Source organism: Odocoileus virginianus, chromosome 1, assembly GCF_023699985.2.
Source record: "Odocoileus virginianus isolate 20LAN1187 ecotype Illinois chromosome 1, Ovbor_1.2, whole genome shotgun sequence".
Classification (NCBI taxonomy): Eukaryota; Metazoa; Chordata; class Mammalia; order Artiodactyla; family Cervidae; genus Odocoileus; species Odocoileus virginianus.
In genome coordinates, this window is record NC_069674.1 from 82,502,790 (window position 1) to 82,528,963 (window position 26,174).

At 41.2% G+C, this 26,174-nt stretch overlaps 1 protein-coding gene across 1 annotated transcript in view; it reads right to left on the reverse strand.

Annotated features, from left to right (window-relative positions):
• The window catches only part of DNAH11 (dynein axonemal heavy chain 11), a 344,761-nt gene that overhangs the window by 155,375 nt on the left and 163,212 nt on the right, over window positions 1–26,174 (reverse strand). Inside the window, exons 45-54 of the mRNA XM_070470248.1 lie at window positions 21,417–21,590; window positions 17,603–17,807; window positions 14,589–14,754; window positions 13,841–13,943; window positions 10,465–10,704; window positions 8,669–8,830; window positions 8,221–8,414; window positions 3,800–3,962; window positions 2,563–2,686; window positions 2,002–2,144 (exon numbers count right to left, since the gene is read on the reverse strand). Of these exons, the coding sequence (XP_070326349.1) occupies window positions 2,002–2,144; window positions 2,563–2,686; window positions 3,800–3,962; window positions 8,221–8,414; window positions 8,669–8,830; window positions 10,465–10,704; window positions 13,841–13,943; window positions 14,589–14,754; window positions 17,603–17,807; window positions 21,417–21,590 (1,674 nt within the window). The remainder of the gene's footprint in view (window positions 1–2,001; window positions 2,145–2,562; window positions 2,687–3,799; window positions 3,963–8,220; window positions 8,415–8,668; window positions 8,831–10,464; window positions 10,705–13,840; window positions 13,944–14,588; window positions 14,755–17,602; window positions 17,808–21,416; window positions 21,591–26,174) is intronic.

Genomic DNA, 26,174 nt, shown 5'->3' on the forward strand with positions numbered 1-26,174 from the left:
AAGGTGACCTATTTCTTCGCTACATTGTTTCTCCCTCAGGTCAAGGCACTGACCATTAACCTTTCTCATTAGGTAGCAAGCTAAGTGACAAGGCCCAGAAGGAAGCGAAGTATTCAAGGCAGAGATCTTATTCCTCCTTAGCATTTAAAAACTAAAAAACCCTGCTGCTCATTTTCATAGGGAAGAGATAAATTATCCAACTAGTAATCCTGTGACAACAAGGAAAAATGATCCATATCTAACTCCAAAATAAATTCTAGCTAGTACCAAGGTGCATACTGAAAAAGGTGATGATGAAAAGGCTTAGACAACAACAGCTCAGTTCAGTTCAGTTCAGTCGCTCAGTCATGTCCCACTCTCTGCAACCCCATGAATCACAGCATGCCAGGCCTCCCTGTCCATCACCAACTCCCGGAGTCCACCCAAACCCATTTCCATCATTTGGTGATGCCATCCAGCCATCTCATCCTCCCTCGTCCCCTTCTCCTCCTGCTCTTAATCTTCCCCAGCATCAGAGTCTTTTCAAATGAGTCAGCTCTTTGCATCAGGTGGCCAAAGTATTGGAGTTTCAGCTTCAGCATCAGTCCTTCCAAAGAACACCCAGGGCTGCTCTCCTGTAGGATGGACTGGTTGGATCTCCTTGCAGTCCAAGGGACTCTCAAGAGTCTTCTCCAATGCCACAGTTCAAAAGCATCAATTCTTCAGCACTCAGCTTTCCTCACAGTCCTTATTTAGGAAGACTGAATTTTCCACACTAGCATTTTCAATTGGCTGTCTGCCATGAGTGTGGCGAGGTTTCTTGTTCTAACACTTCATCCTTCCCACTGCTGTTCCTTGGTTACATTACATCCCTGAGCCTACACTAGGAGCATGGAGTTGTCTCTGTGGAGGAGCTCTGGATTGAACCTCAGATCATCTGAGCGACAGGCCTCAACTACTTGCCCTGAAGTACTAACATAGAATCACTTCCTCAACTCAAACTCTTCCTCTGCCCCTTTAATGATTTACAAAACACTTGTTTAGTCACTAAGTCGTGTCTGACTCCTGTGACGCCGTGGACTGTAACCTGGCAGGCTCCTCTGTCCATGGGATTCTCCAGGCAAGGATATTGGAGTGGGTTGCCATTTCCTTCTCCAGGAGATCTTCTGGACTCAGGAACTGAACCCAGGTCTCCTGCATTCCAAGTGGATTCTTTACCAACTGAGCTATGAGGGAAGATCCACCCTTAACTCACCCCAATTAACTTTCCCAGCCTGATCCACCTGTTTCTTCCAATAACTCTACGTCCCAGTCATTTAGAGCAGTAGTCCCCAACCCTTTTGCCATCCGGGACTGGTTTTGTGGAAGACAATTTTTCAATGGACCAGGGAGTGGAGGATGGTTTCAGGATGATTCAAGTGCATTACATTCACTGTGTACTTTTTTCCCATTATTATTACATCAGTTCACTTCAGATCATCAGGCATTAGATCCTGGAGGTGGGGACCCCTGATTTAGTCCTATTTGTGGTTTCTCCAAACATACACCATGCAGTCTACTCTTAACTCTTCTAAACGCTATTTCCTCTCCCTGGAAGCTCTTCCCCAACCCACGGCATCCCCAGGAATTCCAAGCCATCTCTGACACACAGCACACCACTTTCTGCAGGAGGCCTAATGACCTTGGAAAGGATGCTGAACTCCTCTGGAAACAGCATGGCTACACATATTTGTGATATCTCGTTTCCTGTAACAGCGTAAGCTCTTCAGGACAGAAACCATGTCTAGCTCACTCAGGTGCTCAATCTGCTCAGAACAAGGCCTTGTAGGGAACCAGCATCATAGGAATATTGAAGAAGGTGCCCTCCAGACACTCGAGGAAATAGGCAAATGGCCTTTTACACTGAATGACTGGATGTCCTTACAAAATGTATCAAACTTGTCATATGAATTCCCAAACAGAACCATATCAGAGTTGAAACAGCACGTTTAACTAAATGCAAGGAAAGCAAGTGTTTCTTACTTTGAGTTGTAGTCGCACTCGGGCCAAAAAGAATTTCCAACAGTTTTCTCTGGAGTCCACCATGCCCAGACCACGAACTTCATTACGAATTCCAGAAATTATCTTGTCTACATCTTCATCACTGAACAGATCAGGAATTTCCCCTGCCCCCAAAGGAATGAGTAGAATCATTAAAAGACTGCTATAATTCATATTTTAGATATGACTTAAAATGCTTTCTAATACAAAGTTCAGCTTTAATGACAGAGTTTGAAACCAGAAATGCAATTTTTTTTTTGTATTTATAAGACGACACAGTGACGACAAGCTGTGACAAACCCACCCACTAAACTTGCACAGGCAGGAATAACATTTACTTCACTAAGGCCTCTGCGAGACCTCTCACATCGTAAGCAGACTAAGAAAGCGATACACTTCAAATTAGTTAGGTTTATATGTTTCTCCCCAAAGAATGCCCTGACAAACATCTCAAAGACAAATTATCTCTATTTAAAGTTCACTGAAACCACAGATCGTTTGTCTTTGGGGAAGATCTTTCATGGAATGTGTTGGTTTAATCACCTGATGCCAGCAAGTCATTAATCAGCACGAGAAAGCTCTCATCTAGAACCTGGGCATCTGTCAGCAGGAACGCGGTGGGCATGTTCTTGGCTCCGGTTCTGATGTACAGATTGGCAAGATCTACCTATAAGGAACAGAGGCCATCACTCACACTGTGTGAACATGCTGGTGTGCTGTTGACGAGGGGTGGGGAGAACTGAGACGCTACAGCGGGAGGGCTGGGAGCCGTCCTTTCCCCGTTTATACGTTCTTTCCTCTCGGTGACTCTCTTCTTGGGGGGGCAAACACTATGACATCAGCTCCATTTCTGGCACATAATGATGAGTGTCATATTCATGGCTTCACGGAGCCCAAGGTGCAAAGAGGCTCCCGACAAACTCCCTTCCATTCATGCAAAAGTGAATTCAGTAATGATTTCGTCAAGCAACGCAGTGAAAAGAAGGTTTTGGCTCATTTTAACAACTGCCTACTTCATTGTTCGGTGACTTAAGAGTTTACTAGTTTTATTTAGTAATACTGAAAGCAAGTGGTTTGTTGTTTGCTTTAAAATAGCATCTGCCACAAACTCTAAGTGCTGTTTTGTAAGTACTGTTGTGATTTAAAAGCAAAATTTTAAAAAATGTGTCAGGGTTTCTCAACTGTATCCCCATCATATTTTCACAATCTGATACAAAGTGGAGAAAATCTCTATGCACTTGTTTAAAAAAAAAAAAAAGGATCCCCACCCACCCTGCTCCATCGTATTGGTGTATGAATACTGCTGATTATCAAGTATGGTCAGTACAAAAGAAAAACATATTTGTGTAGGCAAGTATTTAATAAAATGCTTTCTGAGCAAGTCTGACAGGCTTATACACATATAAAATGTTGGTAGCAGTTTACTATTATTAATTCGACAATGAAGGAGAAAGTTAAACTGTTAGTCCCTCAGTCGTGTCTGACTCTTTGCGACCCTATGGACTGTAGCCCGTCAGGCTCCTCTGTCCATGGGGATTCTCCAGGCAAGAATACTGGAGTGGGTTGCCATTTCCTCCTCCAGGGGATCTTCCAGACCCAGGGATCAAACCCAGGTCTCTTGCACTGCAGGCAGTTTCTTTACCATCTGAGCCACCAGGGAAATCCATGAAGGATCAACAGCCAACTAAATCCTCTGAAGAGCTTACCCGCCTCCAGGCTTGACTGGAGCACCTTTATCCTGGGGCAGAAGGAGCATGGGGCCGCCCATCACCAGACTTACCCGAAGTTCCTGGACCCCGAAGCCTTGGGTCAGAGTGATCTGGAAGACCTCAAGGCTGCAAACGTGAGCTGCCAGACGGGCCAGGCTCTGCTTGCCACTGCCGCCCACTCCGACCAAGAGCGCATAACCCTGAGGGGACTGCAGGATGCGGCTGATGCGACACCTGGGGAGAGAGAGTACCCCCAATAGATGATATCCAATGGGCCCCAGGGCTATGCTGCTTTAATTTTTCAGATATTTAAATACTAAACTCCGATTTTTATTTCAGACTTTCAGTACTTGTTCTTCTGTTTCCCAAACAAAAAGATGCTGCCTGCATCTGCCCCTTAATCACTTGTCTAACAAACTACCCTGGCCAATGACATCTGTACTCCCACTGCTGTGTTACTCTCCCCCAAAAGAAGGCAGAAAATGAAGACAAGGCCTTGCATCAAAGCATCGCATTTTCCTGATTAGCAAGAAAGATCCTAACGTCACATCAGTGTCCATGTATAAGGATTTCACAGGGAAAATGTCTTTGTACCAGAAACTTTGCTACAGAATTACTTTGGGAAGAACTGATTTTTTTTCAGACCAACAAACACCTCACATGCGATTTACTTCATGCATTTTAAACACTTGCCTTTTTTACATGATTCTTATCTCCCCTGCATGAAAGCTTTCCCCTTGCCTTGAAGCATCTAAAACATTCTCAGAAAGTGTTAGAATCCAAGAGTTAAATCTCCAGTAAAGTCAATTAATCCCTTTTTCTGTATTATCAAAGAGGTTCTGAACGCTTATCCTATTGATATTATTGTTACATCTACAGCTAGGAGTAAGTTGGCTTTAACATGATCAACATAAGCATGTGCTCAGTTGCTTCAGTCGTGTCCAACTCTTTGCAACCCCAGGGACTGTAGCCCACCAGGCTTCTCTGTCCATGGGATTCTCTAGGCAAGAATACTGGAGTGGGTGGCCATGCCCTCCTCAAGGGGATCTCCTAAACTCAGGGATGGGACCTGCATCCCCTGCATTGCAGGTGGGTGCCTTACTGCTGAGCCACCAGGGAAGCCCCCAATATAAGCATATGGAAGCCCAAATGCAAAAAATTAAAAAAAAAAAAAGGCTACTGTATTTGCTCTCGGTTGCTTTCCTGAGATGAAATTTAAGCTGTGAACAATCCAAACAACCTTTAACATATTTTTTTTTAAGAGTACTTTTTGAAAGAATTAAGTCGCTTATACTAGGACCAGCACACACAATCATTTCCTGAAAACCTTCAATAACTGAAAAGACAGGTTATTTTTCCAAGCTCAGCCACCTCATTAAATTTTACTTCAAATGACCACATGATAAAACCACCTTGGCAAAGCTGTGAGATTACTCTAGTAATCTCTTGAGTGAAACCCCAAGTTACAAGGCAGGGTTTTCATTTCATTTTAATGTGTGCTTTGAGGTCTGCTTCGACAGGGTCTGTAAGTGGCAAAGTCTCTTTCTACAATGTTCAAGGACAGACTGGAATCATCTCTGATGTGGAGAAAATCAGTTTCTAGCTCACAATCCCTAATCAAAGTACCAGCTTTTCCTTAGAGGTCACTGAGAACTCTGTGTTGAAGGATTACAGGGGACAACTCCTCAGTGCCAACAAGACATTTTTTCCACATGAACCATGACAGACGGCCAGTGTACATTAACCCAACCAGAAATAGCATTACTAACAACTCACTTATCACCACGCTCAGAGATTCTAACGGAAGCTTCCTTTGTCTGCTAATCAGAGGACTGTCACTGCAAAGGGATCCATAAAACAATCAGTATGTAGGAAGCTTATAATAAATGATGATAGGGAAGCCTCCCAAGTTTTTCTTAGGCTCTTGGGCTCACCATTTTAAGGAGTGACTCTTCTAAAAATCAAATTCTCCACCTTCCTTGGGTCTGTTCAAATTGCATTCCTCACATACTTCCTTCTTTTTTGACTTATTTCATTATTTTAATCTTTGCCCAAGTATCACTTGTTAGAAAAGCCAGCATTATTAACTGAATAGCATTCCCCCAAATGCATATATTGAAGCCCTAACCACCAGTACCTGAGAATATAGACTTCTTAGGAAATAGAGTGGTTGAAGAAATTGGTTACAATAAGGTCACAGAGGAGTAGGGTGTATCCAATATGACTGGTATCCTTATGAAAAGGAGAAATTTGGATACAGACACACACAAAGGGAGAAAGTCACGTGATGACTGAACTCAGGCTGTCACAACACAAGGAACTTCCAGAAGCAAGGAAAGAATTCTGGGGCAGACTCTCCCCAGCACCTTCTTGAGGGCGCACGGCCCTTTTGACACCTCGATTTCAGGCTTCTTGCCTTCAGAACTGTGAGACAATAAATCTCTGTTTTTCTACACTGCCCAGTTCGCAGTGTTTCGTCAGAGCAGCTCCCGCACACCAGGAGAGCCAGTGAGAAATGACAGTTACCGGGAAGCAGGACAGGAAGGGAAGGTGCTGTCGGCTTCCCACGCAGCAGCAGCAATGCCCAGCTGTTTGTACTACTCAACCAACCCTGTCATTCCCATGCTAAACTCTGACCCGGAACTTCTCACTGCACTTAGAACGAAATAAACCCCCCTTTCCTCTGGTTACAAGAAAACACCCTGTACACGTGAGGTCTGTGTCCACCTCCCCATCTTGCCACATACCCTTCTCCCCGCTCCTCCATGCTGCAGCCACAATGACCCTTTCTGCTTTTGAACATTCAGCCTAGGGGCCACATGAAATCTGCCTGCAGCTCAAGCATCCTTCCCCCAGATCCTTCCAGGCTGAGCTCCTGCATATCACTTCAGTCTCACCTTAAATGTCACCTCCTCATAGAGATATCCAGTCCCTCTTTGGGAATTCACATGTTTATTGCTCAGCATCAATAGATTTTATTCCTCAGCAGGATGTATCACTTTCTGCATGTTCCTCACTTGCTTATTTGTTCATATCCTTATAAACATCTCATGGGATCACTAAAACATAAGCTCGATTAGAGAAATAACTGGATTATCTTGTTTACTGCTGTCTTCCCAGTACTTGGGCAATATTTGACAGCAGGGCGTCACGGACAGTCGCACAATCTGTGCACAGCAAAGGCACCCAAGCTAGGAGGTGACAGCCTGTTCAGTCACACTGCATCAGGAAAGGGGCCTTCTAGTTTTCTGCCCAGAAAACATGCCCTTCCCTTTTTCCTTCCTTAACTTGCACATAAGTACTGATAGGCTGGCAATGTTTCTGTCTGATACTCAGTAGGCACTCAATGAACATTCTTAACCAAGGAAAATCAGCTTGAGTCCATTCTGTCTCTGCCACTTACAAATTTTTAAGATTTTGAACAAGTCACTTACCTTTCTCTTTCTTCATATTCTTCCCTAAGGCCATGGCAACCCACTCCAGTATTCTTGCCTGGAGAATCCCATGGACAGAGGAGCCTGGCGAGCTACAGTCCGTGGGGTCACAAAGAGTCAGACACGCCTGAGCGGCACACACACACACACTGAATAGGCTGGCAATGTTCCTGTTTGGAGCTCAGTTGGCACTCAATAAATATTCTTAACCAAGGAAAATCAGCGTGAGTCCGTCCTGTCTCTGCCACTTATGAACTTTAAAACTTTGAACAAGTCACTTACCTTCCTCTTTCTTCATACTCTTCCCTAACAGAGGTACAAGTGAAAGAACATGAAATGATGGTTTCTCATGGCACTTCAAAAAAATAGCATACCTATATAAGACATTGTGACATAATCCATATAGACAATAGTCTTTTAACGGATCCATGACACCTAAACCTATTATCATTTATTTATTCATTTATATAAAAATTATCTACTATTAAACAAAGAATTGTGTTTGACATTCTTGTAATTTGTTGAATGCAAGCTTAGTGACCTTCTCTGAATTAGGCCCATACATTTACAGTTACAGAAGCTAAGGGGATTGAAAGGACTTTTTGCAAAAGATAACTTTCTTACCTAACTCAGGTTATCAATTTTCTAGTGTAGAATTCAATTTCCTTCCTACACATGTACATTCTTGAGGTCTTCTACAAGTTGCCTTTTGCTTATGCCATGATAAGTGGCTGCACTTACAGGTATGTATGTGACATATTTATGTCATAGAAGAGGGCTGTGTCTTGTCTTTTTTATCTTGTGTCCTCAATCAAGTTTTTCATTTTTTGAGGTAACATTGGGTTTCAGTATTATATAAATTTCACGGAGAAACTTAGCTTTATACTGTATGGCAAACAAGAACTGATAGTTAAAAAAAATCCCAAAAGACAAACAAAAAAACAAAAACAAAAACAACTGATAGTTCAGAGTGTTCAGTAAGATCTACTGAATAACAACAACTGTGGACACCCAGCCATTTTTACTTTGTGCAAAAGCATCACAGCCCATCAACTCACACATGTTGCATGGCGTCTTCAAATAAAACAAGGTGCATGGCGGCATTGAGTTCATTGTAGTCATCCAGTGCTTCCGTAAGAAATGTCTTCAGCACCTCCCAGTCCTTCACTGGCATGTAGCACGGGTCTTGGCCGCCATTAGCAAAATGGCAATAGATGAGGGGTTGTTGAAGCAGCACATGACTATCTACACCCTGTAGGAGGAGGAAGTGAAAAATACGGTCATGTCAACCTCCAGAAACAACTCCTCTGGAGGCAGAGTGACTGGTACAGGAAAAAGCTTGTAAATCAGCCCATGGGTGGATGTCATCTTCCACTGTACAGATCTGGAATCACAGTTGTTTCAGCAAGGTAATCACATACACAATTCATTCACATCCTTATCCCATTTCTGCCCAAAAGCCAACAGTGCCACAGCGCATGTGACCTTTGGAATTCATTTGCTTACTTCAAAGTATTTACTAGCAGTTTCCAGCAGTTTTTTATGAAACAAATCACAGTCCTTTGTGTCTATCAGTTTGTCTCCATAAACACGAGAAGATTCGTGAAGCCACAAGCATATTAAATCATTTGGACACTTTAAACACTCAGGAGAGGTGAATAAAATCCCCTAAAAGGCAAGAGGGGAAAAAATTAAAAATTCAGAAGGTGATGACATTCCAAGATAATACTTTCTTTTAACATATTCTTTAACTGCATTCTGAATTTAGCAATTTACTGAGTTACAAGAAAGGTTATAAATAGTATTACGTATCAGTAGTTGTAGTCTCTGATAAGCAACATTTAAACAATCAACTGTACAATAAAAAGGATTAAAGAATAGGTTGCCATTTCCTTCTCCAAGGGATCTTCCCAAAGCAGGGATCAAACCCGGGTCTCCTGCATTGCAGGCAGACACTTTACAGACTGAGCTGTCAGGGAAGTCTATTAAAGAATTAACTACCATTATGCCTATTTCCAGGAATGAGATAAGGCTGTATTTCAAGAGTGAGCCGAGGAACTAAATATCTGATCTGAGAACGTGTACCTACTGTCTTCAGGGAAATCAGTTTCTAAAACCAGCTAACATGAAAGTCATAGGACAGTAATATATTTTATTCTAAAATCCTGTGGTGTCCTTTAATCTCATTCATTCATTTTACAGATGAAATATATAAGATCCAGAGTCCACTGTCTGAAGGCACACTTTGTGGGTAGTCAAAACATTTGGATTTTCAGTTTCTCACAACACTATTCTTCAATATTTTGGATTCATATAGACCCAGTTCTCATGGGGAGAGTCACCATGTTCTGGGCTCTAGGGACTAAACCAAGGGAGCCACAGAGAATCAGCTGTAAAAGGCTCAACAATTGTTGGGTGGTATTGGGTGTAGCCAACAGACTGGATATAAATGGTGAGCAGAGAGGTCTCTTAATTCTTGGCCTCCCTTCCCTCCTATGGTCAAAAATCTGCTTTTAAAGACCATTTAATTGAGCACAGTCTTTCAGGCAGGTGCAAGAGAGATCGAGATGAAAAGGAATGGTCCACATTCAGAAAAAGCTTTTGCCTAACGTGGTTACAGTTTTGAGGCAGCTGTGGAGTGATTTAGAAAGCAGGGTTATAAAAGTATAAGAAATAAAAATCACCAAATACAGAGAAGTCTCATGAAGTTTTCATATTCCACCAGTTTACTACTTCTGTCACAAATGAGCTTTGAGCCATAAATAATTCTTCAGTTACTTTTACTCTACTGATCAGGCCATGTAAGTTGGATATTTCAAAATTTCAAGGTTTTGAATTCTCTCTTTGGAACTTTATTTTCAAATCATATACATTCACACTGTCCTTTTACTAGATAAGTGAGTTAAGTGTTAATGCCAAACCAAAATAAGAATTTAAGAAATTATAATTTCTCTTGATGTATGTTTAAAAATATCACATAAATATTAAAAAATGAAAATTATCCATTTTACTTGCAAAAAATGAGACACTCAAATATTTATATGGAATCAATGAAATAGGGAGCCAAGATTTCCACCTTAGCTTCTATTGCTAAGTCTCCACCAACCTAAGAGGAATTGCTATTTTCATTGACAAAATGGGATTAATAAACCAGCCATAATTCATAAAGCTTATTGCAGAAAATGAAAGAATGCATGCTCAAGAATGCAGCATAGTTTTAGACTAAGTTCTATGAATGAAGCCCATTGATATTATTATAATCAGTGCCCCACTCAAGACACATAACACAGTCATTGAGGTACCTGGAAGACGTTTGACAAGTCTCTCAAATTAAAGAGGTAGTGGAATTTAATGGCCGTGGGTAAAAAAGTATGTGCTATCATCTGATGGAATGCAATTGTTGCCTGTATCAAAGTGGGGCCAGTCCTGAGAACTGAGGGACCAAACGCTTGCTGCTGGAAATGGAAACGCAGGATTTGGCTGTAGATGGTGTTCAGTGCATCCAGCGATGGAAAGTTGACTGCAAACACTGTGAAATGTCTCTGAAAACAAAAACAAATAGGAGAGTTGCATAAAATAGAAAATGTAATGGCACCAGTAGATTGGGGCTTCTCTGGGGGCTCAGATGGTAAAGAACCCGTCTGCCAATGCAGGAGACCCAGGTTCAATCCCTGGGCTGGGAAGATCCCCTAGAGAAGGGCATGGCAACCCACTCTAGTATTCTTGCCTGGGAAATCCAATGGACAGAGGACGCTTGCAGGTCATCGTCCATGGGGTCACACAGAGTCAGACATGACTGAGCAACTAACACTTTCACTTTTACTTTCCAGGAGATTACCAAAACAGGGAGGGGAACTTTATTTTTCATCTCTTCCTGTATCCATACCCACTGCAATGTAACTTGGTAGTACCTTCCACTCTGACTGAGTGCCCCTATGACTTGAAAAGGCAACAGGAGGAGACAGAAGTAACAGGGCGTCAGTCACTGTCAAAGGTTTGTGTGTTTCCACTAGCTCTTTTAAGGCTCTATCTTTGCAATGAATTCTACATGCCTAACCAAGGATGAGCGACACATGACACAGAGCCATGCTGTCCCAATTACAATCACTCCAGCCAAAGCCACCCTGAGTAGCTGCCAATTAACTGCCCAACGTGTGAACAAGCTCAGGTTAGGTCAGCAGAGTCACCCAGCTGAGTCTCCACTGACTACACAAAAGCAAGTGAACAACACTGACTGTAGTATGTACAGTGGTTGTGGTGGCGATTATTATTTAAAAACTTACATGCACTCAGAAAACCTGCACATAAGTATTTACTGTAGCTTTATTCCTAATTGCCAAAATCTGGACACAACCATTGCTGTTGTTCATTCACCCAGTCGTGTCTGACTCTTTGGGACCCCATGACCTGGAGCACACTAAGCTTCCCTGTCCTTTACCATACCCCAGGGCTTGCTCAAACTCGTGTCCGTTGAGTTGGTGATGCCATCCAGCCATCTCATCCTCTGTCGTCCCTTCTCCTCCTGCCCCCAATCCCTCCTAGCATCAGGGTCTTTTCCAATGAGTCAGCTCTTCGCATCAGGTGGCCAAAGTATTGGAGTTTCAGCTTCAACATCACTCCTTCCAATGAATATTCAGGACTGATTTCCTTTAAGATTGACTGGTTTGATCTCCTTGCAGTCCAGGGGACTCTCAAGAGTCTTCTCCAACACCATACTTTTGATTAAAAGTATCAATTCTTTGGTGTTCAGCCTTTTATATGGTCCAACTCTCACATCCAGACATGACTACTGGGAAAACTACAGGTTTGACTAAACAGACCTTTGTCGAAAAAGTAAAGTAAAAGTAAAGTCTCTGTTTTTTAATATTCTGCCTAAGTTTGTCATAGCTTTTCTTCCAAGAGGCAAGCATCTTTTAATTTCATGGCTGCAGTCACCACCCACAGTAATTTTGGAGCTCTTTATTTTGAAGAAAATAAAGTCTGTCACTGTTTCCCCATGTATTTGTCATGAAGTGATGGGACCAGATGCTATGATCTTAGTTTTTTGAATGTTGAGTTTTAAGCCAGCTTTTTCACTCCCCTCTTTCACTTTCATCAAGAGGTTCTTTAGTTCCTCTTCACTTTCTGCCATAAGGGTGGTGTCATCTGCGTATCTGAGGTTATTGATATTTCTCCCGGCAATCTTGATTCCAGCTTGTGCTTCATCCAGCCCCGTATTTCACATGATATCCTCTGCATATAAGTTAAATAAGCAGGGTGACAATATATAGCCTTGATGTACTCCTTTCCCAATTTGGAATCAGTCTGTAGTTCCATGTTCAGTTTTAACTGTTGCTTCTTGAGCTGCATATAGGTTTGTCAGGAGGCAGGTAAGATGGTCTGCTTTTCCCATCTCTTGAAGAATTTTCCACAATTTATTGTGATCCACATAGTCAAAGGTTTTAGCATAGTCAATGAAGCAGATGTTTTTCTGGATTTCTCTTGCTTTTTATGTGATCCAATAGTTGTTGGCAATTTGATCTCTGGTTCCTCTACCTTTTCTAAATGCAGGTTGTACATCTGGAAGCTCTCGGTTCACATACTGTTGAAACCTAGCTTGGAGGATTTTGAGCACTACTTTGCTAGCATGCGAAATGAGTGCAATTGTGCAGTAGTTTGAACATTCTTTGGCACTGCCCTTCTTGGAGACTGGAATGAAAACTGACCTTTTCTACTCCTGTGGCCACTGCTGAGCTTTCCAAATTTGCTGGCATATTGAGTGCAGCACTTTAGAATTTGAAATAGATCAGCTGGAATTCCATCATCTCCACTAGCTTTGCTCGTAGCTATGCTTCCTAAGGCCCACTTGACTTAGCACTCCAGGATGTCTGGCTATAGTGAGTGACCACACCATCATGGTTTCCAGGTTATTATGATCTTTTTTGTACAGTTCTTCTATGTGTTCTTGCCACCTCTTCTTAATACTTTCTGCTTAAAGCATCCTTAAATAAGTAAATGGATAAACAAACCAGGAACATCCAGAAAATGAGTATTATTCAGTGATAAAAATAAATGAGCTATCAAGACATGAAAAGCCATGGAGGAACCTTAAATGCGTATTTAAGCTAATGGAAAGAAGCCAGTCTGAAGAGGCTACATACTATATGATTGTAACTACAGGACACAATGGAAAAGGCAACACTATAGAGACAGGAAAAGGCTGAATGGTGGCCAGGGATTTGGGGGTAGGGAGGGCTGACCAGGTGGAGCACAGTGGATTTTTAGGATAGTGAACCATTCTGTGTGATACTTTAATAACAGATGTCTGTAATTATACATTTGCCAAAAGCCACAGGATATGTAACACAAAAAATGAACCCTGACATGAACTTTACACTTCACTTAATAATAATTTATAGATATTGGCTCATCAGTTGTAGTAGAGGCAGCACACTACTGCAAGGTGTTTGAAGATGAGTTACAGGGTGCGAGGGAATACATGGGAACTCAGCTCATTGTTCTGTAAACCAAAAACTGCCTTAAAAATTCTTTTAATTAAAATAAGCTTCCATGCTTCACCAAATGTCCAGCAGAACCATAATCCTAATCTTTACCCCCAAAGCACTAAGAATCAAGGCCGACGATGTGTGAGTATGACATTCAGGGCTGTCGGGCGGGAAGCAGCACTTGACACGCTACCTGTAGTCTAGGGCTGATGGTGACACTGCCCACCGTGGGGTTCATGCAGGCAACGTATTGACAGCTGTGGATTTCCTTAAGCATCACTTTCTGTCTGTCATACCTGCAAGACAGAAAACAGAATCTTAAATCCCAAAGTTCAAAATAACAACAAATCCCACCAGTTCATAAAGGACTTCATCATAAATTGTTTTCTTTGATCTTTACGATCACTCTGTGATGTTGAACTTGTTAGCCTACCTGAGAGATTAAAAACTAAAGCTTGGAAAACTGAAGACTACAAGGCTCCTATGATGCCAAAATCAACACACGGAGCTAAATCAATAGGTATGGCTGCTGCTTATTAATTCTCTTGAGTATGGTTAAAAATACCCACAGCGAGACCAGGGGCTTTCCCCCACTTAACATCAGGGACTGCAACTGTGATGCCCAGACATTACCAGATGTTTACATCTTACAGAAAACGTCAAGCTAAGTAACTTGAGTGTGGGTTAATGTACTAAGGAGTTAAGCTTTAACTGGAAAATTTACGTTTCTAAGATACTTTTCAATCCAATTCTTCCAACGATGCAAAGAAAATATATTTCATTTAAGATGAGCAAAAGGGGAAGCAAACTGAAACCCAAAAAGTATCACAGAAGATGCTCCTAAGAAGAGGAAGAAACTGGGGTGATTCTATTTAAAAATTTTTATCCATAGTAATAATAATTAGATTTCAGTAGAAAATGAAACACAGAGAATCACTTACCAGTGTCCATAATCAATATGCTGCCGAATCAGAGTGTGGGGCTGGACAGTGCCATATGCGTCCACTGCAGGCATATTCATGTCGTCAATAAAATAAACCAACTTTTTATTCCCTTCTGGACCATAGTTACGACCAGCTTTCTTCTCCAGAGGTTTCTCAAGAATTCCTGAAACCAATACATAACTCTGTCCACCAATCAAATAAAAATGTAAACTTCTGTTTAGTCCTTTTTTCTCATTTTTCCTCATCCTCTGCCCATTTCATCCACTCTGTGGCTTTGAGTATCACCTCTCTGCAGGTTAGTCCCAGAAACATGTCTCTGTTCACCTTCTTCTATGTAAGACGCTGCTGGAGCTCATCCTGACTCCTTTCTCAGAGTCCACAGCTACAGCAGGAGGGCATGTTGGCCATCACATCTGAGACAACACCTTCGCTGCTGTCTTTCACACCTTCTTCCCCTGTACTTACCGTTATTCATGAACCACTGCTGGTCCACTCAGAACCTGTCAAAAAGTCCTTCTTTATCTTCCTTGCACTAGAGTCTAGGGACAGTCAAGAATTTCTCACATCTCTCTTCTGGGGCCACAGGGTACATAAGAGGATACTATATGCAGGTATTCTCCTGTGTATACATCAAGTTACATTTCTTCACTTGCCTATCTGACTTTGTGTTGATGTGTTTGAGAAGAAATCACAAATATAGAAAATCTTGACAGTATGGACCTGAGACACAGTATCTAGTCACTTGCCTATTCTCTAAATGAACTATCAATAGCTTGAGGACAAGAACTCTGTCATGTCATTTCTGTATGCCTCATAACATCTACAGTAAGTAAGTAACTTGTTAAATAAAAACAGGAATGAAATAAACAAATATATGACAAATTAGTTAACAAACCCTTCTTCTGAGCAGCATATCTGCATTTCCAAATGGTTGCTGAACATCAGTTCCTGTTAGCCATTGACAACTGTATGTATGACCAACATCAAATATGCCTGTTCCCAAACTCAATTTTACATGCCTCTTCCCCACTCACAACCCATCACTTCTTTTTAGCCTTTTGTGCTCCTACCAACAGGATTTACACTCGCCCAATTAGCTAGATGCAGAACCTGAATTTAATCTTTCCTTCCTGGTCCCTGATTTGTTCAAGCACAGCCTGTAAATGGTACCTCATGTCTCCTCCTTTTGTCTTTCCCTCTAAAGCTCTAGTCCAGGGTAGCATTTCATTCAGCTAACATATTGCTCAAGGAGACTGGTCTCTCCACCATAGACTTCTCCTCTTAAAGTAGAGCCTGTTGTTTTTGTGATTCAGTCGCTAAGTCATGTCCAAATCTTTTGCAAACCCATGAACTGTAGGGTCAGACTCCTCTGTCCATGGAATTTTCCAGGCAAGAATATTGGAGTGGGTTGCCATTTCCTTCTCCAGGGGATCTTCCCAACCCAGGGATAAAACCTGGGTCTCCTGCATTGCAGGCAGATTGTTTACCACTGAGCCAGCAGAAAAGCCCAAAGTAGAGCCTGCATCTTGTCAGCTCCTTGCTCCCCATCAATGGCGCACCACTGCCCACCATGTGAAATATGTTCTTTTCTACTTGCACGTTAGCTACTATCTCAGTGACCACCATCCCTGGTTGCCTGGGATGATCCCAGTTATAGCACTTGAAGTCCCTTATCTCAGAAAGCTTCCCAGTCTTCAGCAAACTAGACAACTGGGCATTCCACCTATAACTCCAGCCTGCCACTCCATCCTTTGCCCTATCCTCTACCTGATTACTATGCTTCGATCAACTTAGAGATTCAATTAAATGAATGTGTCCCACAAATTTCTCTTTCATATCTTTGCTTAAGCTTATTCTTCTAGCCTAAGTTCCCTTTTTGCCTGTACACCATCCCATCTCAAAGGTCTGAAATCCTTTCTTTAGAGTACACTAGCTCTTTCTATTCCTCATGCTAATAGGCAATGTCTAAATCTATTCATGCTTCTAACCCTTCCAAGAATCAGCAAGCTGAACTTCGTTCAACTATTGAATTGCAGCCCTAATCTTCCATTTACAAGTGATAAAGTGATCCCTTCTTCTGTGTCCACAATGAAAAGCGTGTATTATACACAGTGTCTGGGGATAAAGTATATAAATGAAACATGTTTGCTGAAGAAATGAATGAAAACCTTCCAGGTCAGTTTTTTAACTGTTCCACTCACAAAGATTAGGAAGACAAACTTGATTAAGAAAGAGATTACAGCACAATCATTCCTGGGTGAGTTAATGATTTAAGTGATAAGAAAACAGGTTGTTAATCTCTACTGATAGGGCCAAGGAAACAGCAACAATGCACACAACAAAGAAACCATGTTCAGGGCAACAGGTTTCATAAAGCAGTGGACAGCAGGAACTTCTGCTGCCCTCACATGACACAACCCCACTGCTCTGCTGAACAATGACGGACACTGCTCCCAGCTCTTTATATTTGTTCTTCTCTACTTCTCACGTCTGCTCTTGTTTGCCCTTCCAAACTCAAAATGCCCCAAATCTATGTGGTTCTTTCGATTACACTGATGCATGTACTAAACAGTGAAAAACTATCCTTACAGTTCTAAGATTTAACTAACGACTGGTGGCCCGTCATTTCATCAATACGGTCTGAATGCACTGCTCACTAAAGCAATCCCTTGCTTGCAGAGGTAACAGTACACTCTTTCTTGAGCATATTCTTTTGTTGCTAGGGCTCCATGAAATTGACCAAAGCTAACCAAATGGTTTAGAGGCAAAGCAATGGAACTGTGGATGTAAATTCTTTCTGTTCTATAGAGTAATAACCCAAGTAAAGCCAGGAGTGATATAAAAAGCCAAAATAACAATATTTAAACAAAGTATATTCAGTCAGAATGGTGAAAAACAAAAATTCACTCTAAGCAAAATGTCTAAGAAAAAGGGATCATCTCTTTGGACTGCAAGTCCTGGCCCTGATAGCATCTGACCTTGTTTCTGGAGTATAAAAGAGGAACACTTACGCTGCAGTGCTGCAGATGTTGTGTAGTAGTTGAAAGGCACACGGGATACTATATAAGCCTCAGACAGACCTGCCAGCACGTCACCTACAAAGACTGTTTTTCCTACTCCAGCGTTTCCTACCAGCATCAACGGCTGTCCTTTCTCGAGCAGCAACTCCACGAAATAGCGAAGACGAGTTGTCTCTGATGTGTGAACCAGAGCTCTCTGGTGGGGAAAAACAGACAAAAGTTTGTACCTACACCAACATATAGTCATTTTAGAACTGAGACCAAATGCATTCTTAGCTCTAGTTGACAGCTAGTAGGAGAGATCCCACTTAATTTTTCATTTTGAATGGTCAGTTCAAACATCATAGCTTGAGAAAAGAAACTGGGTAGCATTGTCAAAATGCCATAGCAGAAGGAGCTGATTTATTTTTTCTCATTAGGAGCTAGCACCCAAGGCTTCCTATCATCTCTGCCTAACCTTGGGTTAGGCATATAAAGGAATACAGTGAATGCTTAAGAAACTGCCCACCACTCTTTAGGACATGATGGAACATGTGAAAAGGCCAAGATATGTACAAACAAAAATGGGTAGCAATTCCTTCACCCAGTAAGATTAATGATTCATGTGCAAAATGATTAGGCACAATTCACTCTAAAGGAGTTCAGTGCAAGAAGAGACCAGCTTGCCAGAAACAAACATTAAGTGAAATATTCACAAGTCCAAAGCACGAGTGATACTTATTGTAAATTGTTCTGTTTAAAACTTTTATAGCAATGCTTCTGTTGTGAAAATTAATTATTTAGATACTACATTGTTTGATGAAAAAAACTGAGATGGCTTACAGAAATACAATAAAAAGAATACAAATAAATAAAAAGCTGACTGCGGGAACAGAAATTAATACAGTGTAAGGTCAGGGAAGGGGAAGAGATGCAGATACACTGGAAAGAGAAGTGGTGGTTAAAGAGAGCTGAAAATGTCTTACGTTTGGCGGGGGGCAAATTAAACAGGGGATTAAAAAAAGCTGTTTGCAGGATTTATATAGCTCATAAGAAAAACACACAAACTCTGTAATGGATAAAGTTCTTCCCTGCATGGTTCACATACACTGACCACAGATCACTATTTTACAGATCATTCAAGATCAATTCATGATAATGAGGATTCATTTTAGAACTTCACCTGAATTCAGCGCTCCTCTCAGGACCCGTTGAAAGACACAGACTCTGTTGTGCTACACTGAACAGTCCCAGATGACTTTAAAATCACCGCTGAATTCTGGAACATGTTTTTTTCCTTTCTTGTTGCTGGTTGTCACATTTGCCATTTAATTGGCTATTAATATTGGCTCTTTTATCCACACATTAATATCAATAATTAATACCTACTGAGAGCTGAGTATGTGAGAGGTACTATGCTGAGACCTTTACATGTATTATATCGTATGATACTCATAACAAACCTAGGAGGAGAGTTTTGTTATGATTTACATTTCAGAGATGATGGAGCTAAAGTTTAGAGAACATTAATAAATTGGCCAGAGGCATACGTGGTGGTACTTGGATTTAAACCCAAAGCTGTCTCGAGCCTGAGTCCTGTCTTAGCTACTGCACAGAATGCTCTTCAGAGCACAGACCATACACACGTTAGCTGATGTCTAAGTACTCCATCTCTCCATATATAAAAAGGCTAGTAATAGTCCTTTCTAACAGGGAATTAGAAGACTGTCATAAGGATTAAATTAATCTATGGAAACAAAGCATTTAGAAAAGGGCCTGACATATTATAATGTCATGTTAGTATTTGCTATTATTATTGACTCAATGTGGTTTTCCTCTAACATGTTAAGAGGCTTTTAATCAAAACCACATTTGGTGCAATTGTGTATAAAGTAAGACTAGGAGGTCCTGACAGGTTCTCCGTTGAATAAAATATATCCCTGATAAGATGCACCAACCTTGTGATATCACTTTTTGTGTGTTTCTTTTGGTTAACTACAAGTCCTTGGCTCTCAGCCAGCTAGATAATATTGTTAGGTGGCTGAAGTCTAGACAGGCTGAGCTAAAACAGAGATGTTAAAATCTATAAAGTGGATGGAGCAGACCTTCAAAATTAAGGTAACCTCATCACCTGGGCCTGAGACTAGGGTAGGGGTGGCACATGGCCCCTGGAAAAATGGATGCAGAAGGAAGTCTGCTCTGCGGCTTCTGGAAAAAGTTTCTGCCCACTTAGTAAAAAGTACAGAAGCCTTCTTTCTCCATGTCTTGCTTCCTTTTAACTCTGGGGACTTCTAGAGTCATCTTGGATTGAGGAGATACCAGTCTTTAAACAAGGCCAGTGCTAAAGCAGGAAGATCCGAATCTGTGGTGTTATCACCAAGTCAGAGAACTCATCAGTCTCAGGGCCTTCCTACCTCTGAGTTTCTTGTTTGTGAAATGATGAGTCCCTCATGGTTATAGGATGAACTGTATCCTCTCAAAATTCAACTATGGAAGCTCTAACCCCAGTATCTCAGAATTGTGACTGTATCTGGAGAGAGGTCTTTAAGAGATGATTAAGTGAGGCTGAGCGTGGGACCTAATCCAATCTGACCAGTGTTCTTGTCCAAGGAGGAAATTTGAACACACCTCAAGACGGTGTGCAGGGAATGTGTGTCCACACAGAAAGGATCATAGTGGGACACAGCAAGGGGGGACCATCTACAAGCCAAGGACAGAGGCCTCAGGGAAAAGCAAATCTTAGCCTGTCAGGCTGTGAGAAAAGTTAATTTCTGACATTTAAGCCACTCACTCCATGGCAGTTTGTTGGGGTGTTTTAAGCACGCTGATACAAGCAGAGTGGGCCCCAAAGTCAAAGTGACTGGTAGAAAGGAAAATGTGAATACACAGAATACACATGGAAAAATGCCATCACGTGACGATCTGACCAATGCCAGCTCAGAGCAAGGACCGAGACAGCCAGTGAACCTCCAGAATCCAGGAGAGAGTCCTCAGAAGGAACCGACCCTGTGAACACCTCCATCTTCAGCTTCTAGCCCCCAAAACTGTGAGACGACACATTTCTGTAGTTGAAGCCACCACATCTGTGGTGCTTTGTTCCCTCAATTCCAGGAAACTCATACATCGCCTTTTCTTTTATTTCACAATAACTGCCTCCTGATTAGCGTGGCAATCACCTATATGCATTTTGTAGGGCACGACTTGAAATAATAAGTTCCAAGGCCAATCAATATGAGGTGATTTTGAGAAAGAAATATAATGAAAAGCAAAACAGATTGAAGAAGAATTAGAAAATGGTTAAAAGATAACTTGATATATAAAAAATGTAGGACAATTTATAAAAAGAAACAGTTAAAAAACAATAGAGATTCACTTCGATTTGTGAGTTGCCCTGTGACATTGAGATATACATCTTTGAGTAGGAAGATGAGACATTCCTTTTATGGCTTCAGGGGTAAAGGAAACAAGTTCTATGTGAAAAGTACTGATTAAGAAATGCAGAGTAAGGTCAGAAATAAGACTCGCTGAACCTCACTGAACTAATAAAAACATGCCTCCAATTTTTATAAAATCACACAATTTCTAGGAAAATCTAAAGAAAGCTGTTACCACAGAATTAAGTTGCAAAGAAAAAAAGAAACTGTAGAAATATAACCATCTTCCCAGTCGTTCCTATAACAGATTCTTCTTTCCAAGGAAATATATTATATGCTGACCTTACCAACAGGAATTCATTGATCAGGCAGGAAAAGTAAGACTGCATAAAAACAAATGAGGCTCAAGCCAGCATCACATGGTTGAAGATCACTATGTTCCCCACACCTACCTGCAAAGGTATTTCTGGATCCATACTAAATTGGGGGATTTTTTCAGCCCAAGGCAAAAATTTCTTACTTCTGTGGTCCAGATAATAATCAAAAATTGTTCCCTGGGATGGAAACTTCACTGCTTTCATCTCTTTATGCCACCACTGACTGAATTCAGCTTGACAACCAGAAAGCTAAGGAGAACAAGAGAAATTCTTACTGCAGACTTACAGGTAATTTTGAACACATACAAAGTCACTGCAAGTGCAGCTGATCACACAGTGTTTTCAGCGAACAGTTCATAATTACCAACAGGACTGAATAACTGACAAAAGAAAAATAAATAACTAGAAGGAAGTTAAAATGAGTGACAATACCATTGAGGCTGAAAGCTGTAACAGCCATACGTCCATCAGGTACAAATTTTCGGCAGTAATTATTAACTTAAAAAGCAAGGTAAGTTTAGGTGAACCTTAGATGACTCTGAGGTTATTCAGTTTAATAACAAGCTATCACACAAGTCGCCCTGCTATAAGATAGTGGTTAGCAAACACTAGTGTTTATTTCTACCAAAGTTTTGCTCAGTTGATAGTAAAATGGGGAAAGTAGGAACAAACGAATACTTCAAAAAATCAGTAACATTATTGACTTAGACACTGCTCTTTATTTGAGCTTATAGCCTTCCTAGAACTGTTGGTGTTAAAAATATCCTTTCCTTTATAAAGCTGTGGTGATAATAAATGGGCATTTAAAAATAAATGCCCTTATTTAGAAAAACAGACAGTTGGTAACCCTATTTCATTTCTTCAGATCATTAATGAAATTTTGTTGGTGTCTGAAATTTGAAATCTGAGCAGCTCTACCATGAGAGAAGGGAAAGAACAGACTTGGTTTTCTAGCACAGCACAACTGAGTAGTTGAGCTGAAACCCCACAGATTCCTGTCCTGTAAGAGAATCTTCCAGAAACGATAACGGAGGAGGAAACATGTTCTCCTTGCTGGAAGGTGCTTGTTTTTATATGACGGCAGGTACAAGCCCTTTGCTGTTAGATTAGCGGTTAGAAAATGGAGATGGGGAAATTCCAACTGTGTACTAGCAACTAACAACCCCTCCTACGGGATGGCCTGACAAAGCTTCGGAGCACTCTAAAAACACTGTGTGTGTTCACCACATTCACCAACCTTCAGTTCAGTTCAGTCGCTCAGTCGTGTCGACTCTTTGCGACCCCGTGAATCGCAGCATGCCAGGCCTTCCCGTCCATCACCAACTCCCGTCACCAACCTTACATGTATCTAAAACTTTAACTCCCATTTTGCTCCAGGGAAATTCTTAAAAGTTACTTTTACTTTGGTGTCCTTATGTCCATGGACTACGGCCCACTTTCTGTGTGAGGCTGACCAGACACATGAGTAGAGATGGATAGGATGGCTGGAGGGTAGGAGGGTGTGGTTAGGGCTGAGAGGTGTGGTCAGCCTTAGCAGGGAGAGCTGATCCCACCAACCTTCCCAACAAGGGGAGCTCATATTCCTACAGACCAGTACCCCCATTATTTATATCCTTTTCAGTTATCTTCAGATTGGCATCGCAGGATATTTTCTTTTTAATCACCCTATAGGAGTTGGTCAGAAACCAAGTTCATTCAAAAAATATTCCTTATCTGGTACCATTTTTTGTTTGCAGGATGCACATGAGATTTCTACTTTACAATAAAATTTGCTTCACTTAAACCATGTCAGCAGAGTCATTTTGATGACAAGTCTTTGATCATTCATTCACTCACTAAAATGCATTTGTTTTCATAGTGGGGAGGAAAACAAACAGGGTTTCTGCCCTCACAGAGCTTATGGGGGAAATGAAGGGGAAGTATGGTGGAAGCAGAGGTGACGTCTATGAACACAGAAATAAATAAATTGGTATCTTGAAAGCCAACTTTGCTGGAAGGGAGAGAAATGAGGGCATCTATTTTAACTGGATGTGCAGGGAACCCTCTCTGAGAACAGGCACTAATTAGGGAGCAGAACATTCCAGGAAGAAGTCCTCAAGTGCACAGATCTTATCATATGAAAGAACCTGCATTCCAGAAACTGGCCAGTGCAGCTGGAGGGGAGGGAGCGGCTGAGGAAAAAGGAGGGAGAGATAGTCTGGGCCAAAGCCAAAGGCCTTGTAAATGAAATTTTAAAATTTTATCTTAAAAGCAATAAGAATTTATTAAAGTGTTGTAAATTCTGGAGTGTATCATATAATCCAATTTACATTAAAGAAACCACTCTGGCTGCTGAGCGCATAATGGATGATGGGACAAGTACAGAAGCAGAAAGACCAGTGAGGAGATTTACTTCAGAAGTCAAGTGGGGAATGATAGTAGCTGCTTATAGGAGGCTCAGGGAGGGATGACTGGGACCAATTTTGGAAGGTGTTTGCAACAGCCAGGGTTAGGAACACAGGTCTGAGTCAGTCAGCTGCAGTCTGGACTTGCCTCAGACATTAGTTAGCCATGGGTCTCCAAGGAGGCTAACTTTTCTAAGTTTCAGTTCCTTTTTTGGAAAAGAAGAAGAATAGCTATAACTATATAGACAGGATATATAAATATATTTTTTAAGATTCAACAAGCTAGCCTATTAGAAGCCCTAAACTCTTTCCCTGACATATTAGGCATATTAGACATATTCAGAGTAGGCACCCAAATCTGATGACTAAATGGCTATTCCTGAGACTATTTCTTGGGTCTGCTTCATTCATGTTTCCAACTTCATAATCTCTCATTTGAATGCTGTGTAGTTAAAGCACTTTTGAAAATTTAAAGATGATGTCAAATACTAATTGGGGAGAGTATCTGGGACAGGAAGGGGACCACGTGATGCTCAGCTCCTGGTTTGACTAGCTGTCTTGGAAGGCTGCCAAGTCTGGAAATTGCAAAGATGAAAAGAGGGTCAAGTTGGGAGGAAGGTGAGCCGTCATGATGAGGAGCAGAAAAATCTCAGCTGTCAACATCTTTCTCATGCAATTTTACTTGGTTGTACAGCCCTGGAAAAGGAAACACTCTGTGGATAACACTGGAAAAAAGACAAAAGTCATGAGGTTTTGGGGTAGACATGAATACTCTGCATGTGGCCTCCATGGAGAGGAATCCATATGTGTAAATTTTGCCTTTGAGATAAACCATGTGAAGCCACACAACACTCTTAATTTGGGCGAGAGAGGCTATTCTTTAGAAAAAGCACTTGGAGATTACTGAAGAAATGTGGGTTCTGAGAAGGGTCAAAATGAGACTTAGGAGGCCAAGTGAATGCCAAATTCATTTACAGATATAAAGCACAGTAACTTAGTGACAAGTAGCAGAACTGGCCCAGAGGTCATAGCAACCATGGATTTTAGAACCTACTGTGACTAAACCAACAAATTTGGGTTACTCTTGGCTATAATACCTTCTGGTTTTAATTCCCAAACATGGTCCACTGGAGAAGGGAATGGCAAACCACTTCAGTATTCTTACCTTGAGAACCCCATGAACAGCAAGGAAAGGTAAAAAGATAGGACACTGAAAGATGAATTCTCCAAGCTGGTAGGTGTCCAACATGCTACGGGAGAAGAGTGGAGAAAAAGCTTCAGAAGAAATGAAGAGGCAGAAGCAAAAGGGAAACAATACCCAGTTGTGGATGTGACTGGAGGTAAAAGTAAAATATTGTAAAGAGCAATATTGCATAGGAACCTGGAATGTTAGGTCCATGAATCAAGGCAAATTGGAAGTAGCCAAACAGGAGATGGCAGGAGTGAGCGTTGACATTCTAGAAATCAGTGAACCAAAATGGACAGAAATGGGTGAATTTAACTCAGATGACCATTATATCTACTACTGTGGACAAGAATCCCTTAGAAGACATGGAGTAGCCATCATAGTCAACAAAACACTCCGAAATTGTTTCCAAGGCAAACCATTCAACATCACAGTAATATAAGTCTATGCCCCAACCAGTAATGCTGAAGAAGATGACGTTGAACAGTTCTCTGAAGATCTACAAGACATTCTGAAACTAACAGTAAAAAAAAAAAAAAAAAAAAAGTCCTTTTCATCATAGAGGGCTGGAATGAAAAAGTATGAAGTCAAGAGATATTTGGAGTAACAGGCAAGTTTAGCCTTGGAGTACAAGATGAAGCAGGGCGAAGGCTAACAGAGTTCTGCCAAGAGAACGCACTGGTCACAGCAAACACCCTCTTCAACAACACAAGGGACACCTCCACACATGGACACTACCATGTGTAATGTCAATTACACAATACTTAATATTGTCAATATCACATCAATACTGAAATCAGATTGGTTATATTCTTTGTAGCCGAAGATGGAGAAGCTCTACACAGTCAGCAAAAACATGACTGGGAGCTGTGTGGAGCTCAGATCATGAACTCCTTATTGCAAAATCCAGACCACTAGGCAATTTAGGTATGACCTAAATCAAATTCCTTATGATTATACAGTGGAAGTGATAAATATTTTCAAGGGATTAGATCTTACAAAGAGTGCCTAAAGAAGTATGCATGGAGGTTCATAACACTGTATAGGAGGTGATGATCAAAACCATCCCCAAGAAAAAGAAATGCAAAAAGGCAACATCGTTGTCTGAGGAGACCTTACAAATAGCTTAGAAAAGAAGAGAAGCAAAAGGCAACAGAAAAAAGGAAAGATATAACCATGTGAATGCAGAGTTCCAAAGAATAACAAGGAGAGATAAGAAAGCCTTCCTCAGTGATCAGAGAAAAGAAATACAGGAAAACAACA